Source organism: Epinephelus moara, chromosome 20, assembly GCF_006386435.1.
Source record: "Epinephelus moara isolate mb chromosome 20, YSFRI_EMoa_1.0, whole genome shotgun sequence".
NCBI classification, from domain to species: domain Eukaryota; kingdom Metazoa; phylum Chordata; class Actinopteri; order Perciformes; family Serranidae; genus Epinephelus; species Epinephelus moara.
This window is the reverse complement of record NC_065525.1, coordinates 23,892,707-23,910,735: the sequence shown is the minus strand read 5'-3', so window position 1 is coordinate 23,910,735 and position 18,029 is coordinate 23,892,707. Positions and strand designations below refer to the sequence as shown.

Here is an 18,029-nt window from a genome sequence, read left to right as displayed (position 1 = left end):
AGAAGAATGATTAGAAGTGTTTGAATGGAGTCTGGCAAGGGTGAGAAATTTTAAGTGTTCTCCCTCCACCTCTCATCATCCACCCCCACACGCTCCGTCGAATGTCTACACATACACGCAAACACACAGATGTCAGAGAGGTCTGAGTGACTCTACCCCTGTCACTGGGTGCCTGCTGTGAAAACAGCACACACACACACACACACATACACACACTCCTCCTCTCCATACCCCCCCTCCCCTCTCTCCCTCTTCTCTGGACGCCAGCCTGACATACCAGACCTTGTTCGTTAGCACATATTTTTACCCACCGTTACTAAATTAGGAAGCCAGAGGGAGCAAATGGAGTGTGGCTGCCAAGGCAGAAGAAGAAGGGTCTGATCAGGCCTGGGTTTGCTGAGGGCCCATGCCAACCCTACCAGCTTCATTAAGAGCCACTTGGGTTTCAGAAATAGAAGCCCAACAGGGACTGGGGCCAAACAGAGCCCTGAACGGCCAGCCAAAAACTCACGGGACAAACAAACAAATAAACGGGTTGTCTCATGGCCTGCCAGAATCAACCGGCAGCAGCCATCCCAAGGAGCCATAAGAAGTTATCTTAGGCAGTCTTGCACACAAAATGTGCCCTGCCCCGAGTTTAAAAGTGGTGACAGTACACATACTGCCAGCCCGATACAGAATAAATTAACCTAGAAAGCTCTCTCCGGAGACCAATTTCTCAAAGCAGCCACAGAGACGTTACTTCTTGTTTATTTGGCATGGATTTTGGGCGCTGATGTAAGAAAGGATATTTTCACAAGGAAATGTACATTTCCTCCTCTAGCTATTGGTGTATAGCATTTATGTCAATTTAAGTACAGAATGATGTGGAATAGAGGTATTCCTTATCTGTATTTTAAAAACTATATTTTATTTCAATTCTGAAAAGCCTTAGTGCAGAATTGTAAAATGGATAAACATTGTGCAGCACTGAAATAAATCACAAACTCCTTGTTATATAATGCTCAACTGAATAGAGGGGAAAGCATGTTGCTATGTAGAGGATTCAATCTGTTATATTTTTGGGAGATTTGGACAGAGGATAGACAGAGCCTGTTAGCAAATAACATTTTTTTTAAATTAATACTTATGGAAGAACAAACAATTAAAAAACACTGAAGGAAAATGTGCTGTTTTACAAAAGGTTACAAAAGCATAGAGGAACATCTTTCAGGTTCATTGTTTACCATTTCGTCTGAGTGGCTCCCCTCAACCTGAGCACTACCGTGACTTCAGTCCATTTAGCACCCACCCATTAAAACTAATGAGCTATTAGCAGCCGACTTTGAACAACTTTAAGGTCATTGTTGACACTCCCATACAGCATATTAACCAACAATAACACAGAGAATGTATAGCCCTAGTTTCTTCAGGCTGTAAGAGGGGTAGGTTTTGATTGACTGACAGCGCAGCATGTTTTTTCTCTACTCATATGCTTTTGATTGTATGGCATCTTAACATAGCTACATGAAAGGAAAAAAATAATTCAACACATTCATGTTAAACTATTTCTCAGACTGTTGGCATGTGTAGCTGACAAAATTATAGTTAACTAAAAATAAAAACCATCTTCAGAGGACTGCGACAACATGAAATGAACGGTCTGATAGATGCTGATGAAACAGTTTGTTCAATGCTGAAAAAAGGATAATGGCCTTGGGGTTTACATATTGCCACTTTCACACTTTGAAGTGTGCATGCCCTTAGGAGAGGCCAACATCCCAGCCATCACTTCTTAAAGGAGCACAACAACATTATTATATTCCCTTGAGCACAACTGTAAAAACTACAACATGTCTGGGAGCATTAATTTTGTGTTACTATACTGACATCTTGTGGAGATACTAGAATACTACAATTCAGATGTTCAAAACATGCTTGCATGAATTTGTACAGTCGACTACTCTTACTGATATAAATAAAACTCTGATCTAAATTAAATATTTTTTATCCAGTTCTTAAGACTTAAGTTTGAATGCCATAAGACAAGATAGATGATGAGCACCTGCTGACCCCCCATTCATCGCCCCTCTGTGCATTATGATGAACTGTTTTTTTATGTGCAGGAATAGTACCTGGGCCCAGGTATGCTGTGCAGTAATTTGACTGATGCATACTAATTAAGGAATTTGCAAAATATGGGAACAAAACTTTTGAAAATTGAAACTCCTGAAACTAGATTTTGGCACAGGGGCCCTGTTCACGACAAGGCCTACAGATCAGGCAATAACGGTCAGCCACATACAGTCTATGAGATCAGATCATGTCAGTTATTGTGCTTTTTATAGACTAATAAATGTAGGACTAATTGTAATCAGTTACCGTAACTGAGAAAAAATATGTAATGAAATTAGTTACTAATCAAAATGTTGGTGATTATGAAGCGGTTTCATCCAAATATATTGTTTTCAGTAAAAAAGCTTATATGTAGAATCTAAAATAAATCTATTTGTGCAGGGATGCTCTCTTTTCACATAGCCTATTTGCAGATATTTTTCAGTGTTAATACTCAGTTTAGAACATTTCTTAGAATGAAATATCATTAGAAACCAAATGTTATAAGTTACATTACTCTGATTAAGTAATTAAAATAGTTACATTACTTGTTATATTTCTGACAAGAGTAACTAGCTTAATCTGTAGCCAGTTACATTCAACCAGTCACGTTATCAACACTGCCTATTCCCAGACACATAGTTAATTAATACACCCATATAGGACTGGAAATTAACTTTACCTGCCACTGTGGCTGGTGGATTCCAAAATCTTCAAGCTTTTTATATTTTAAACCCCAACTTCATAGTCCTTCATCCTTGTGTATCAGTTTTTGTCTCGGTTTATTAAAAACTCTGTTGTCAAATTATTTATTACACTGTTAAGACGTGTTTGTAGAACAGCGGGGCTCTTGAATGCGCCCCACTTCCTTTACTCTGTGTGCCAGCGTACCTTCAGGAAAGTGTTGCCCAGTGATGTTTAAGCTAGTCCCTAGCTTCAGGAGACTGTCTCCTGTAAGTGACATGCTGTTAGAGCTACATTTAGGTAAGATGAGGTAGTGTTTTCCGTTATTTTTGGCACAACCGTTAAATTGTCTCAATGAAACGTTAAAGAGCAGCAGCAGCAGCAGGATAGCTCGTGTTGTTAGCACGCGCAGCGTAACCACGGAAATACTGTACAGACGTAAAGAACACAAACAGCTGATGGCGCGGTTAACGTTACATCCATACACTGTCACTGATTGTTTGTAAAAATGGATGATGATCACACAGAGACAAAAACACGACCCAATTCTTCCGAGTCTCCGGCTGAGTAAGTGATTTCTTCTCAATAACATATTTGTACTTTTTGACCAGTCAAGGTAGATGATGATGATGATGATGATGATGATGGTACTACTAACCCACTAAACAGAAGATAAGAAGACAAAAAACTGTACCGTACTGACTGTGTCATTATCATTTCAGATAATAAAAACTAGTAGAAAGTGTTTCCTCAAATAAGCCCACCTTGTTTGACCGGACTTGTAGATCTCCTGAAAGTCTGGGAAGCACCAACAGGACCGTGAACGCATCTCCCCCCTGTTACTCAGATGTGATGAGTCCCTCACAGACAGGATATGCCAAGAAGGATTTTATGATGATGGCACCTGAGGAAAAGCTCAAACACTTTGACAGCCGGGCTCAGGCCCGTGAGGACAACCAAGAGGTGGGTACAGTATAGGCTGCATTAACAAAGCAAGTGCTCTCACAACTTGTCCTGCAGAGTTTGGTCGTCTTTAAACTGCAGATGAATTCATGAAGCTATTCAAGCCAAATGCACACTCTAATAATTATCACAACGTATACTGTGCATTAGCATCCTGGGTTTGAATGTCATCCTGGTTTCGATCATACGCAGGATATGATGTTTCAGTTGGAACACAAGAAACCTGATTATTCATATTTAACTTAATTTGTCTTAAGGGAAATAGCTGTGCAGGAGTTACAATACAAAGTGGGAAGCATGCAAATATTAAGAGTGCAAATATGAAAAGAACAAAGTTCTCTCTAAAGCTGACACCCAGGTAGATGAATGATTGAAAATAGTTTGATATTGAGTTTGATTCATGGTACAGTGGGATATCAAGAGAAGTGACACTGACTGTTATTCACTGTATCTACTCAGTTTGATGGCTGCATCCAGGACCTGGTGCGTTGTGTGGCTCTGACGAGGCTGGTATATGGAGACGGACATGTGAAACTAGCCCAGGCCCATGTCAGACTGGCGAAAGCATATTTCCAGCTAAAAGGTAATTGAAAAAAAGATAGGACTGTGAGTACATTGTAAATCTTAACTGCATATTATGAAGTTGATTTTCAAAGCAGTATCACTTAAAACAGATACACAAAACATATGGCAGTGTTTGAGTGATGCACCTACAGTTCAGAGAGCTACTATTTTATCTCTTATCTTTTTATCTCAGACATTTTTTCAACATTGACACACACTGCACTTCAGTATGATTAATCCACATGGCTGCCTCTGCCTCATAGTAATTTATCTACTATAATTCATAATTAACTGTTGGGTGCAATAATTCAACTGCGGCAATATTCTGTGCAGTTACTCAACTGTGTGATATTTTTCAGTATATAGCTTTATTCTTACCAACACCTCTTAAATGTATGAATTTATTCAACATACAATGCATATACCTGTACATATTTCTTATGTTAACTCTCATTCTATTCTTGTGTTATTCTATTGATGTATATATTGTAGTTAAATTTTCACACTTACAGCCTCAGCACAGTGACAATATATATTTTATTTTTGATATTTTAGCATCTTAAGCTCTAGTGTTAAACACTGTAGCATAATGCACATTATAGTTTTATTTTTAATGCACATTTTGATTTCTGTTGTATTTTATTGCTTTAAATTTAAATACTTCTATTTCATAGTCTTATTCTTATTTCTTATAATTCTCTATTCTTTACTTCAGGGCGACCGTCAGTATTTCTGATTCTGATTTTGATACTACAGCGTTTTTTTTTTCATGTGGTGCTGCTTTGCTTTTACCTCTAATAACAGCCAGTTAATGTCAGGATTGTTAATTGGGAATAATGTTGAGATGATCTTCTGATTCAGAGTTGGCATGCTGTTTAATTTATACTTAATGATGTCACTTTGTTCCTCCAGGTTGGGGACCGCAGGCCCAGGAGCACTCGGCCCTGGCCAGAGAGCTGCTGCCTTTCTGCTCCTCTGAAAAGCGTGAGGTTCTCACATGTCTCCTGAACATACACCTCACACAGGGAGGCGCTTCACTGCTCACAGCCAAATATCCTTGCCATGATATGCTTTACAGTAATGTACGGTATTGAAAAAAATGTATACACTCAAAAGGTACATTGAATACGTCCTTGACTCTTTTCAACTCTTGAGGATGCTGAATCCTCTTTTCTGGAGGCAGAACAAGTTCTTGAGGAGCTTCATCAACACAGTGGCATCAACCAGGAAGAGAAGATAAAGACTGAGCTGGAAATCTACACTGGTTTATCCAGGTTCAGTAGTAAAACTTTTCTTAATATACATCAGATTAAAGGTGTCAATGCAGCATTTGCAGCCCATAGTATGCAATAGCAGCTGAGCCAAATAATGTGCTTTTGCTAGCACATTATTCTAACTTGTTCTCACAATTTCAAATGCAGCACCTTTCAATTTAGTTTGGCCACAAGATGGCGATAGATTCCTGCAAATTTGAAAAAAAAAAAAAGGCTGCCTTTCACACTTTTTGTTTATGGAGCAGGTTTTTTTTACTGTCTTAGTCATGCTTGTAAAAACACCATTATTTCATGTTCTCTTACAAACATCAGTTTAACAAATCAGGATTTCCCCCTCTTGTTATTCAGTCCACTCAGCAGTCAGTGTGGGTGTGTTGTCATGATGCTTACAGAGCTGCTGGGTGGGGTTTCTGCACGTCCACTCATCCAGTCACTGCACAGATGGAAGAGTAGCATTTAGCCTCTTTCTTAAAAGCATTTCTCCCTTTTTCTCCACATGCTCTCTGCATTTTCCTCTCTAGCTTTGACTCCCTACTTAATTATTAACTCCCCCACCACATGTCACGCTTAGGTATATGCCTTTACAGTCTGGCTGACTCCCTGAGAAATTGTAAAGCCCTTTAATTCTCTGTCAAATGGCAGCTGCTTTGTTTACTACACACTGAGCACCATTTGCATACTATTGATTTGTGTCGACCATTTTACAATATGCATTTGTAACCTGGTGCTGATATTGACAACAGAGGTCCCAAGGGTGATACTACATGCTCAGAAAAAGATTCAGGAGAGGAGGATCATGGTGGAGACGCCAAGCACAGACATCAAGTGTAAGAGAGACTGATAGTCTGTTAAGGGAAGTGTGTGGCTTGGCAACATAAAAATAGCAGCCACTTGTCGTTTAGATCACTGTGAGTGAAATTAGAAGCATGACTAGGAAATAAAGTATAGTCTTACCTGGGTTGAGATCATCCTACTAATGTCTTAATGTTAATTTGGATCCTTTTAAAGGGACAGTTCACCCCCAAATCAAAAATGCATATTTTTCCTCTTACCTGTAGTGCTGTTTATCAGTCCAGATCATTTTAGTGTTCAAGATATCGGCCGTAGAGATGTCTGCCTTCTCTTAAATATAATGAAACTAGAAGGCACTCAGCTTGTGGTGCTCAAAGTGCCAGAAAACACATTTGAAAAACTGCAAAGGAATGTCCCTTTCCAGAAATCATGACTGGGTGATTAAGATAATCCAACAACCTTGTTGTGAGCAATGTCATGCAGAAGCTACATTCTGTCTGCCGAACTACACCTGCCACCCGCATCACCATGCAGAAGAAAGCGTGCATCTACTCGTGGACGAGAAGCTCATGCTTGTGACAGTGCAAGATCTGAACATTGATGGCGTCATCCTTGGCTGAGCTGGAAAGTTAGCTAGCTCAGCGGTGCTAGGTGAGCTAGCATCAGATGAACACTTACTTCCATGGTTTGCAGGTGTAGTTCGGTAAAAAGAAAATGGTCCTTACATGCAAGAACTCACACCAATGGCTGTGGATTATTTAGAGCAACCTGGGCATGATTTCTGGAAAGAGACATTGCTGTTGAGTTTTTCAAATGTATCTTTATTGATACTATGAACACTACAAGCTGGGTATCATCTAGTTCTACTATTTGGAGAGACGGCAGATATCACTATGGCTGATATCTCCAACACTTGGCAACTCACGCCAAAACTATCTAGATTGAAAACAGAAGAGGAAAAATATTCAATTTTTATTTGTCGTTTTTTATACATTAATGTTTATTGAGATTGATTTTGTGTATACAACCATTAGGTGACATTTATAACACAATCGAAAAGGTAAAGGAAAAAAACTGAGCAAAAAGGGTAAAAAATAGGTCAATTTTCAAAGAAAGGCATAGAGATATATCCAGTATCTTGAAGTTCATGTATCAGTTAGTCCAGATGTTTTTCCTATGTGTCATAAATCATCCATCACTTGCATTTACTAACAAAAACTCTCTCACTCTGAGCTGATAGGTCATTTTTTCCACGGCACAAATCTCTCTCAAAATTTCCAACCATTGCTCTATTGTTGGGCTTTCAGTCTTGTACCAATTCCTTGTTATGGCTATCTTGCATGTGAACAATAATATCTATAATATCTTATCATCATAATTCATGATACAATTATTTATATTTCCAAGGTACATAACTTTGCAGTTATTAGGTGGGTGAACTATCCTTTTAATCCTTGTATGCTATGCGGAAGGTGTGATTTCCACATTAGTGCATGTATCATCTGTGCTATAAGCTTACTGGATGCAAAATCAAACATCGAAACTCAAAGTACAGGGTTTCTCCATCAAAATGTTCTGGAAACTCACAATGTGTGCATTACAAAGCCTTGTTAGTGATGTATACTGTCAGAATTTACATCAGTTCTTCAAAAGTTTTTCTTAGTTTTAATGAGAAGAGCAACTTCAGTCTCATTAATGCATATGCAATTAAAGACAGGGACCAGATCTTAAAGGTGAGCTTTGTACATAAGACCCAATGTTTTGAAAACCCTGTTGTGATGTAAATAGGAGCAACACTCCTGCATCATTTACAGCAAACAGGCCTTATCAGCAGCTGAGGTGAGCTACTCTGATAGGAATGTGTAAATGATGCCATCTTGGTCTGTTTCAGAGAGTCAGAGTTTGTTGACATGATGTGTGTAATTGAAAAAATGTGCAGACTCTGGCTGGTGTGTAAGCTTGCTAAATCTCTTTTGTTAGGTGATGACTAAGAATTTGGCATGCTTCTAAAGCTCTGTCAGTCAACACTGTTGTGATGGAGGGGAATGTTCCCACCAAAGCCTGCAACAATAAAGTAAGCTCAGCTCTCTTATAGATCCCGGTCCAAACATTCTGCTCGGTTTCAGATTCACACTCAAGGTGTGCACTCCTGATCAGCCAGATGGGGTGTTTATTGTTAGGTTAAAATCTGCTGTGTGTGTGTGTGTGTGTATGTGTGTGTGTTCTCTTATTCTTGGACTTGAGATGACTTTTTTTTCCTTCACTTCTTTATAACTGCTGTCATAAATCTGCAGCTTAGATTTTGGAAATGGAAATTTCTCCATATTCTCTCCACCCTTAATTATCACAATCATGCATCATATTAATTGGATAGTACACCAGCATTTATTGAGGTAATCAGTGGCTCTATCCTTATTGTATATGCAGGCTGTTGACTGTATTTATAGACATAAATAGCATAGATACTGTTCGCCAGACTCCAGTGGTATGCTTATGCTTTGGATCCAGAGTCTGCGTGTACTCCTTCCAAAAAGGTAGCTCTTATTCCAGATGTAAAATGCTCTCTGATTAGTTGGGTGAAATAAAACTGGCAGGGATGTACTTGTAAATAGCTGCGATTGAGAATCACGACCCAAGACTGAACCTGTACTTTAGTATTCTTCTCCATAGTCTTTTACCCCCGTCTACCTGAGGCACACAATAAAAAGCCTCATCAATCAGAATGCCATCAGTTTAAGGCACCGCACCAATTCGCTGTAGCAGGCCGTTGTGTTTCTGGCCCTCTGTTTTCACTTTGCCTTGGCCTTGCTCACTGTATCTTTTTCCGAGTGAAAGCGCAGAGCAAACTTACGTCAACTATGTTCTGGAAACGTTTACAAAAGAGGGCTGTGTGGCTTGCTTGGCAACACATCTACAACTCCTTAATTATATTAATTCCCTGCCCTGTGGACTCTTGGTAGATTTGAGTGGGATGTGGCATGTTACCGTACTGCCAGGAAGTGCGTAAGGATGCAGAGTGAATGAGAGGATAGAGGGGTATTGTCTCTGTTTGTCCATGCGGGCAGAATGGCAGGACTCAAGCCACGCTGGAATGTAGCTCTGCTGCAGCCATTGCCGCTGCCCTAAAAGGACCTGAAGTGCCTGCCTCATGAAGATGTATGGGCGGGGCATCCCTGCTATCCATCACGGCATGTTCGGATAATCTTGGATTCATGGGAAAATTCAAAGTAATGAGCCATCACAGTGTTTTTTTTAACCTGTGCTGCTGGTATTCAAGCACTGAGCCAAGAATACCCTGATTCATGTGGTCCTGGGTTGTGACATAATACTGTCAAGCTCCGACTTTAGGTTCCCACACAGGCTGCCCCTGCTGAAACACTGTATGTACTCAGGATACTGGAAAGCACAGTGGATATTACTTACATCAAATGGCACGCTGTTGGACTTTGGTGTGCTTTCTGTATGTAAGTGAATTGTTCAGATAGCCACAAACAACTACACTCAGCACAGTGTGGATGTGGGGAGAAGGGATTTCCTGTTCAGCTGCATGACAACAATGTAGCTGGAGATTGACTGCAGAGCTGAATTAAATTTAGAGTCCATTAGATGGTTTGAAGCTGTTAGCAGAGCAGCTTGATGGGATCCAGAGGTCTTGCATTGGTTAATGCTGCTGTCGTCTCATCCTCTCTCCCCAGCCTGTTGTCCTTTAGAAGCCCAAGCAACACCACAGAACAGATAAAAATGACAGGACGTAATTTGTCTTTTAAAAGAGCAAAGACCCTGTTGTGTGCATCAGCAAAACATGTTAAGTCGAAGCACTTGGTTGCAACAAATTGTTGAAGATGTTGAACTCTGAGCTGGACTTTGCTTTGGTGGTTTCTGCTAAGACTGCAAGGGCATCCCCTTATTTAGACACCTTAGAATGAGAACATTGGAGGCTGGAGTGCCGGAGTGCACAGGAACAACGCTCCACCACTTTTTTTCTGCAAGTAAAGAAATACAATATTCACAATTCACATAAACCGGTTGAAATATCATATACATTTTTAAGCTCTGAAGATCCAATCATCACCAAAGCGTTTTTAGTGGAGAGAGAGCCAATAAAGACAAATGGAATGGTCCGGTCTATTGACTGATTCACGATGTCAACTCATGCACTGAGTAACAGGCAAATAAACATTCCACTTTAAAAGTTAATGGTGTTGTCGGCAGTAGCCTTTCAGGGGCACAGTGAATTAAATTATTTTTCTCAGTCTATAGCCTGCTAACGTTTAACCAGTGGTGGACAAAATACTCAACTCTATTACTTGAGTCAAAGTATAGATAGTCCTGGTCAAATACTACGCCAATACAAGTGAAAGTTGCTGATTCAAATTATTACTTGGGTTAAAGTATGTGGAGTACTTGCTTTAAAAAAATGTAGGTATTCAAATTATTATTATTTTTAATATCAAGACATTGTTGTATATTGTCACAATACATTTACAGAAACTAATGACTGGAAAACAACCCATGAAATGCACTGACTTGCTTGTAGAACCTGTAGAATGAAAAGCTTATTGAATATACTGCGACGCCTGTAGAAATGACCACAGAAACACAAATTGACAAAAGGACCACCATTGTCATTTTCATTTTTTTCATTTACACTCCACCCCCACAAGCACACACACAAAAAATATTTCTAACAGTGTACAACAACTTCACGGGCAAATACAAAAAAACATTCATTTGACCAAGTATAGCATAAAAACTGCATTTACGTACTACAGTCACAGAGAACTTTGTATGAAATATTAATCTGGAATCAAGCAAAGGTTTAAATACCTCGACATGCTTTCTCAGGTTGGAAGACGAATTCTTGTAGGCCGCGATGAAACATTTAAAACCATATGAATCATACTTCATCTCAAAAACTTCAAACATAGAGTTGAGGCATGGCCATGGATGGTCTGGGAGTCTTCATCTTAATCTGCTGCCGTAGCCACAGTAACACGGCATAACCAAATACAACCACCTGCTGATGAGCTCTCCTCTCTACAGTACATGTCGCTACTGATGAGCTGCCCAATCTGAGTAGTGAATGTACATGGTGATGTATAGTTTGACAAACAAACCACATGCAGAACTGCATGATCACAGATTATAGACTTTTGCATCTTAGAAAAAAAAAAAAAATCATCTGCTGACTTAAAAACTAATGTAATGTGTAAAATGTGTGTGAAATGTAGTGGTAAACTTGCCACGGTGGGAACAATGGTGACAGTCCATTGTGGTCAAGAGTGTTGATTCTGCATTGCCCAATCAACAGACTGCAGTGTTTCTAGCTCTACCTTTTAGTATCAGGACTGGACTGCTTGTTAGAAACAAGGCTTTAGAAAACACTGCAGGAGTTATTTTTCAGAGTCTGAGAGACTGTAGTTAAAGTGAGGGGGTTAGGAGCAGTGTAACCTTTTGTCCCAGAGGAGACTGTTAGAGACTCATGAAAGGATGCAACCAACAACAATTAAAAGAGTAATGTGCTAGCTTTCCCTATTATAGTCTGCGCTTCACCAGGCTTTAACTGCGGGCATCAGCCAAAAGTCTTCACCACTCTGCTGGCTCTGGGTTTGGCCGGAGACCAGGCCGTTACTTGTGTAATACAAACAGGCTCATAGTAATGTAGTGGGCTTATGGTTATATACGGAACACTAATAATAGTCTAGATAAGGAATGTTGTTAGATAGCATTTTTTAATTTAAACATCTGTAATGGTTTTAGTGTCTTGCTCAAGTACACTGTGGCAGAATGTTTTCAAACACAGGGACGCAGACAAACGACTCGCTAATCATTACTTTGCCCTGCTGCCTTATATAGTGGGCTGAAGTGGTCACTGTCTTCATGTTTCCGTCTCTGACAGTCTCCCCATTTGTACATCCCTTCTGCTCTATAGGGTCTATAGGAGACAGAGCAGAACAGAGGAGGCCTTAAGCCAGTGTGAGAAGTCTTTGCAGCGGCTGAACGACTGCGGAAAGCAAGAGAAGACATGCTCTGTCTATAGGGACATGGCCGCCATCGAGCAGGACAAAGGTCATTTGGACCGAGCCATAGAGCATCTCTCCAAGGCAAGGGGGCATATCACTGACACATCATGCACAACATATATAAACACACCAGGGCTTCTTGAGTCTGCGCCAGACTTTGTTGTTAGGTAATGTTCCCACACCTCTTATTTGGTGATATGTGATCTGTCTTATTTCACGGGGGTGTTTCTGCTAGGCTCATGCCATTGCTGTGAGTCACAGCTCAGAGGAGCTGGAGGGGGCTCAGATCTCCCACAGCCTGGCCCTCATCCTTTCTGCCGCCGCATCAGAGCCCCATCACAATGGTGAGTTTATTCTCAGACACAGGCTCGGCCTGAGCGACATGCAACGAGGGGTTAATTAGGATTTGAATCTCCCATTGTCTTTGTGTTTGTGAAGTTCTTTAAGATGGTGTTATGGAAACCAGACGTGTAATAGCCTAATTGAAGGCATGTGGACGTTCAGACATGTCAGCTATGTCAAGGCAAATGTATTTTCTGTGATAGAAATGTAAAGCATCCTTATTCTGTCAATTACTGCTTTAATTTAACTCAACCTGCATCATGTGTGTGTTTCTCCTCACGCTGCTGTAGACTCTGCAGAGCGCTACTTTGAGCAGAGTCTAAGTGCATACAAAAACTCTGCAGGTCCACAGGATCCAGCCTTTCTCGCGGCCCAGGACGATTTCTGTCGTTTCCTCCTCCTCAATGGCCAGCAAGAGGTTACACACACTCACAAACTCACACACTTGAAAGAACAGTGAGACAGTGCCACTACATTTATTTCCTACAGGCATAGACGTCTAATATTTTTGCTCATGCAATTTTGAAACCCACAGCAGATTTTGATTATCCACACAGAGAGCGGCACCATGGAAACACCCTCAGAGTTTGTGAGCGTCAGGGGATTTTTTTCCACCTGCTAAACAGGGTGGGGCTCTCACCACTGATCTCTGATAGAGATGATATATCTATTTGGTGCCACTCAGTGTTAGGAGGGTTACTTTTCAAACGTATTCCACTACAGATTACTGAATACATACCCTAAAATGTAATTTGTAACATATTCTATTAGATTATTCAAACACTCTAAATACTTTGGATTACTTCTGGAATACTTTAAAATTGTCTTGTTGAGCTAATTCGCTAATTCTTATGTTTCCATGCCAGAAACACACAGCAGTGTCCTGGCTGTGCATCTCCTTTGCCATTGTCATGTGGCAGGTGCACTGCACACACATTTACTTGTGGGAAATACATGCCTCATAAACTTTACACTGTGTCCTAACAGCAAGCGAGCAAGCAGCTGTCAAATAACGCATTTCAGTTACATCATGTTAAACAAACCTCATAGGCCACCTATTAGCTGTATATGTAACCACTTAAAAGATTAGCAAGTACTGTCTTACTGTTTTTGTACTTGTAAACAGAAAACACACATTTTATATTGTGTAAGTAGCTTGTTAGTAGCGATGGTCATTTACAAGAATCTTTCAGCTCCCTGGCGACCCCGCCTCCAGCCAGCTGCCACCTTATATAGGTTGAGGTAATTAAATAAGAAGGTATGGTATGATATAGATGGATTGATATAGATTCTGTGTCCGTCACAGTGCTTTTGAAGCGAGCGACAAGACTAAATAGAAACAGAGCATCTGACAAAAGTTCAGGTCTCATATGACAGCAGTGTGTTGTGCTGCGTTGAATTTAGAACATCCCAGTAGAAAATAATACAATCAAAGTGACACTTGCCTGTGTCCCGTTCAGTTAGGACATGGTGTTACAGCAAAATCCATTCAAATGAAGACATTAACTGTATTCAAAATACCAAAATACATCAAAAATTGTATTTTAAGACGTAATGTTGTTGTATATTCCTTTACTCCCCAACCCTGGTGCCATTACAGAGATGTGTTGAGATCCAGAAGGCGTCTCTCGCCACAAAGAGATCTACTTTCGGTGACCTGAGCGCCGAGGTCGCAGACACCCTTCAGCTGATCGGAAGTGTGGAGATGAGTGAGGGCAGGATGAAGCAGGCGCACAGGACCATGACAAAGGTGATCACAAGCTACAGAACACAAACAGGACAACTAATGTTTCTCTTGGCTGCAACCTGTATGCACATATCAGAAATGCTGGACAGGGTAGAACGTAATACCATCTCTGCCCAAAGTATTTGACAGGGTTTAATAAAAGGCCAGGGGTCAGCGGGCGTGTCCATCTACACCAGTGAAAGGCCAGTTCAAAATATACACACACACAAAGAGTCCCTGTCATATTTAGATGAGCTATTTCCGCCATCCTCCCTAAAGCTCAGTGCTATCAGAGTCGCATGCTAATCTTGGAAGGGTTCAGTGTGCGGAGCAGCCCTCCCTGGTGTAAAATATCACACACAGTGACTTTGTGTTTCCTCAGTCTGGATGGAGCCTGGCAGATGGGCAACACAACTTTGGAAGGAGAGTGGCAGTTTGCTAACTGCTGTCAATTAAAGGGACACAGACCCCAATTAGTGAGGCACGCCATTATGTCCTTTGAAACAAAAGTGACATTCCTGTGTCTTTCAGCACACATGTATTAAATAAACAGAGGCGTTTTAGTTAATTAAATAATCCTCTATTGCTATGACTGATTTACTTTATTCCTTATGTAATGTGTTTTTGATTTTCACATACAGTATGACTGCACGTTTGCCATATGAGCTCAGTTCTGCCGCTCATCAAACTAAAATACACCAGTAAAAGGGGGTTTCTTCATGCTAGTAATAACATGCCTGTAAGTAAAGGAGCTCGGTTGCTATGTTGTTTTGTTGTGACATCTAAGGGCAGAGGGGGCCCAAGTCCCCCTCTGCCCTGACAGCGCACATCAGGGCTCACTCTCTCCACACCACGTCCAACCAGTAACCTTTGTGAAACACCCTGACACAGAGCAGATATGTGAGGACGTTTTTTTCCTGTCATCATGACACCATCTGCAACCTGACTGAGTAACTTTTGTTTTTCCAAAGGAAACCTGGCTCAAACAGTAGATACAGAACATACAATCTACAAAGAAAAACACAGAGAACAATGGCACACACACACACACAGACATACACTTGACATTTCCCCCTTTTTTTCTGTAGCACTGCTGAAAAAAAGCCCTTCCATTACATCAACCTTAGCAACAGCGAAAACATCCAAGAGGCCAGATGGATGTGTTCCAGATTACAGAGTGTTTTACTCTCCCTGGTGAAGAGGGAAACTTTTACCTCCCACTTTCCCTCCTTCAACGAAGTTCTCTTGACCTCTTATTTATGACATTATCAGAAACAATGGCAGGCTTTTATCATGTCTGTTGCGTAACTGCGTGCACACGCTGTGTTATCATACACATATGTTTGTGGTTTAAAGTTGAGACTTTTCTGGATTCTATTAAATTAAGCAATATTTTGTGATGTCATAGAGCTGAGCAGTCACTGCTCATTACTCTCATATGATTGGACCTAAATCATATGAGAGAAACTAAATGTAGAGTGGAAAAATACTCAGGCTGCATCTTAAAGTTGTCGAGTTAATTACCTCAGATTCCTGGGTTGTTGATTTAGGAGCCCTCATTTAAATCTAGCAGATCCCCCTTGTTGACCCGACACTCCGAGCGGTCAGCACAGGTGTTATCTAAACCTTAGGCTGCAACAGAGGTTATTTTGGGATGTTTGGTGCATTCACATGTTGCTAGGAAGTGTTTACTCCCCTCTGAGTGTGAGTTGTGCCTCTCATCTTTCACTGACCACTCACTGTGCTATCATTAATGTTTTTTTTTATTTTGATTATTAGTGTGTGGAGATCCAGTGTTTGTTGTATGGTCCTCAGCACAAGAAGACAAAAGCTACACAAAAAGCTGTGGACATGCTTGCAAGGTATGAACTAATGAAACTGTACTTTATCTTATATTAAGGCATTTGATTCTCCTGGTGATGAATTAAAGCAACTGATGTATTTACTGTAATAGTATGAGCAGGGTTCCCACAGTCACATAAAACTCTTTTCCAGGCCTTGAAATGGTTTGGAATTAACAGAATGTTTTGAGAGAAGTTTGAATATGCTTTGCTTTGGCTATTGTTTAAAACATGTTTAAAAACATCCTAAAATATGTCTAACATTATCCAAAATGTGTTTCTTGTGTTACTGATTTAAAATCTAGTGCTGCGCTGCTTGACCACTGAAACGTCACAAGTATCATGTGATCCACATAGACCAGATCGGTGGTCATCGCTAAGGCCGCACCCCCTTTTGGGGGAAGATGTGCAGTCAAATAAGGAAAGAAACAGGAAAATGTCAGAAACCTCTTGACCGAGGCTTTCACACTGAGATTTAAGGCACATAAGATACCTTAATGCTCACTGTATGTGTGGTACATCACTACTTTAAATGATGCTTGTGACAGATGGATAGCTAAGGTTAGCTTGAGTGGGAGGCTGCTGCAGTACATTCAGCATAGCTGCATCTGACTGTTCTCTAAACGGAATGTAAGTCTAACCTATTTTAAACATGTGGCTATTAGCAGGTTATTTCTTTACAGACAACCCTGAGCCCAACGTGATCATCAGGTATTGTCATCCAGGGATCTATAATATCCGGCCACTGTGTTGGGTCATTAATCCACTTGGATGTAGGAAGAATGACGGGGCATGACAGCAGTCAACCTTAATTTATACGCACAGGTTCAGGCAAGGTTGTTTCACAAGAAATAAATGGATACAAATGTGTTAAAAATTATAGTCCAAAAACACAAAGAGTTGCAATGAAATCTAAAGAAACATTTTTAATCCCCCCAAAAGGGGCGTGGCCTTGCCATTATGCAAAGTACCCGTATATGCAGGTCTGGTCTATTGGCATTTGCAACTAGTTGGCGGCAGGAATGTCAAATGAGCAAGTAAATTTGTTGAGCACTAGCAGTTCGCTTATCTGCAAATAATAATTTATGGTTGTATCGCTATATAGAACTGCTCATTTTTAACTACTTGAATTAAGTTATGGAAAATGGGGTAAAATATAATGGAAGAGTTTAGAAAATTCGTCTGTAAAAATGTGTGGGAACTCTGTATTATTAAATTAGAGGAAAAGATGACAGACAAGTGCATGTTTTAGTCACACAACCATGTGATGTTTGTTTTGCAGGGCACCAGAGGTGGCTGAGAGACAGCAGAGGCAAGGTACAAGGAAAACAAAACGTCATACACTCTCAGCATCCTGTGGCCTTGATGGAAACTCAATGTCTGACTCCTGACTGGTTCTTTTATGCATGTGTATTTTGACCAAGAACTACTATCATTTTTTTAAGAAGTTTGACTCTCAGATGCAACAGGCAGCTACCACTGTGAGAACGTGCTCCAAATGCACATATCATGTCCAATCATGTCATTTTGTACATTAAGTGAAGTAAGTTAGCTAAGCTTTAAAGAAATGCTCACACTCAGAAAACATACCCACAGTAGGTTTTAATTGTGTCAAGATATGAATCAATTTCCAAAGAAGGGCTGGAACCTTTTTCACCAAAGCAATAATGTCATTTGTTAAATAAAAATCATGTTATGTCGATAAAAGCAATGATGTTGGACTATC

At 40.4% G+C, this 18,029-nt stretch overlaps 1 protein-coding gene across 1 annotated transcript; it reads left to right on the top strand.

Moving 5' to 3' along the window:
* Positions 1-2,966: 2,966 nt before the first annotated feature.
* Positions 2,967-18,029, top strand: ttc23 (tetratricopeptide repeat domain 23). The gene is made up of 11 exons (XM_050073879.1): positions 2,967-3,345; positions 3,564-3,741; positions 4,201-4,324; positions 5,218-5,356; positions 5,454-5,579; positions 12,304-12,475; positions 12,630-12,738; positions 13,027-13,154; positions 14,337-14,486; positions 16,242-16,324; positions 17,586-18,029. Exons 1-11 carry the CDS (start codon positions 3,287-3,289, stop codon positions 17,692-17,694), a joined length of 1,377 nt encoding a protein of 458 aa, XP_049929836.1. The 5' UTR covers positions 2,967-3,286; the 3' UTR covers positions 17,695-18,029.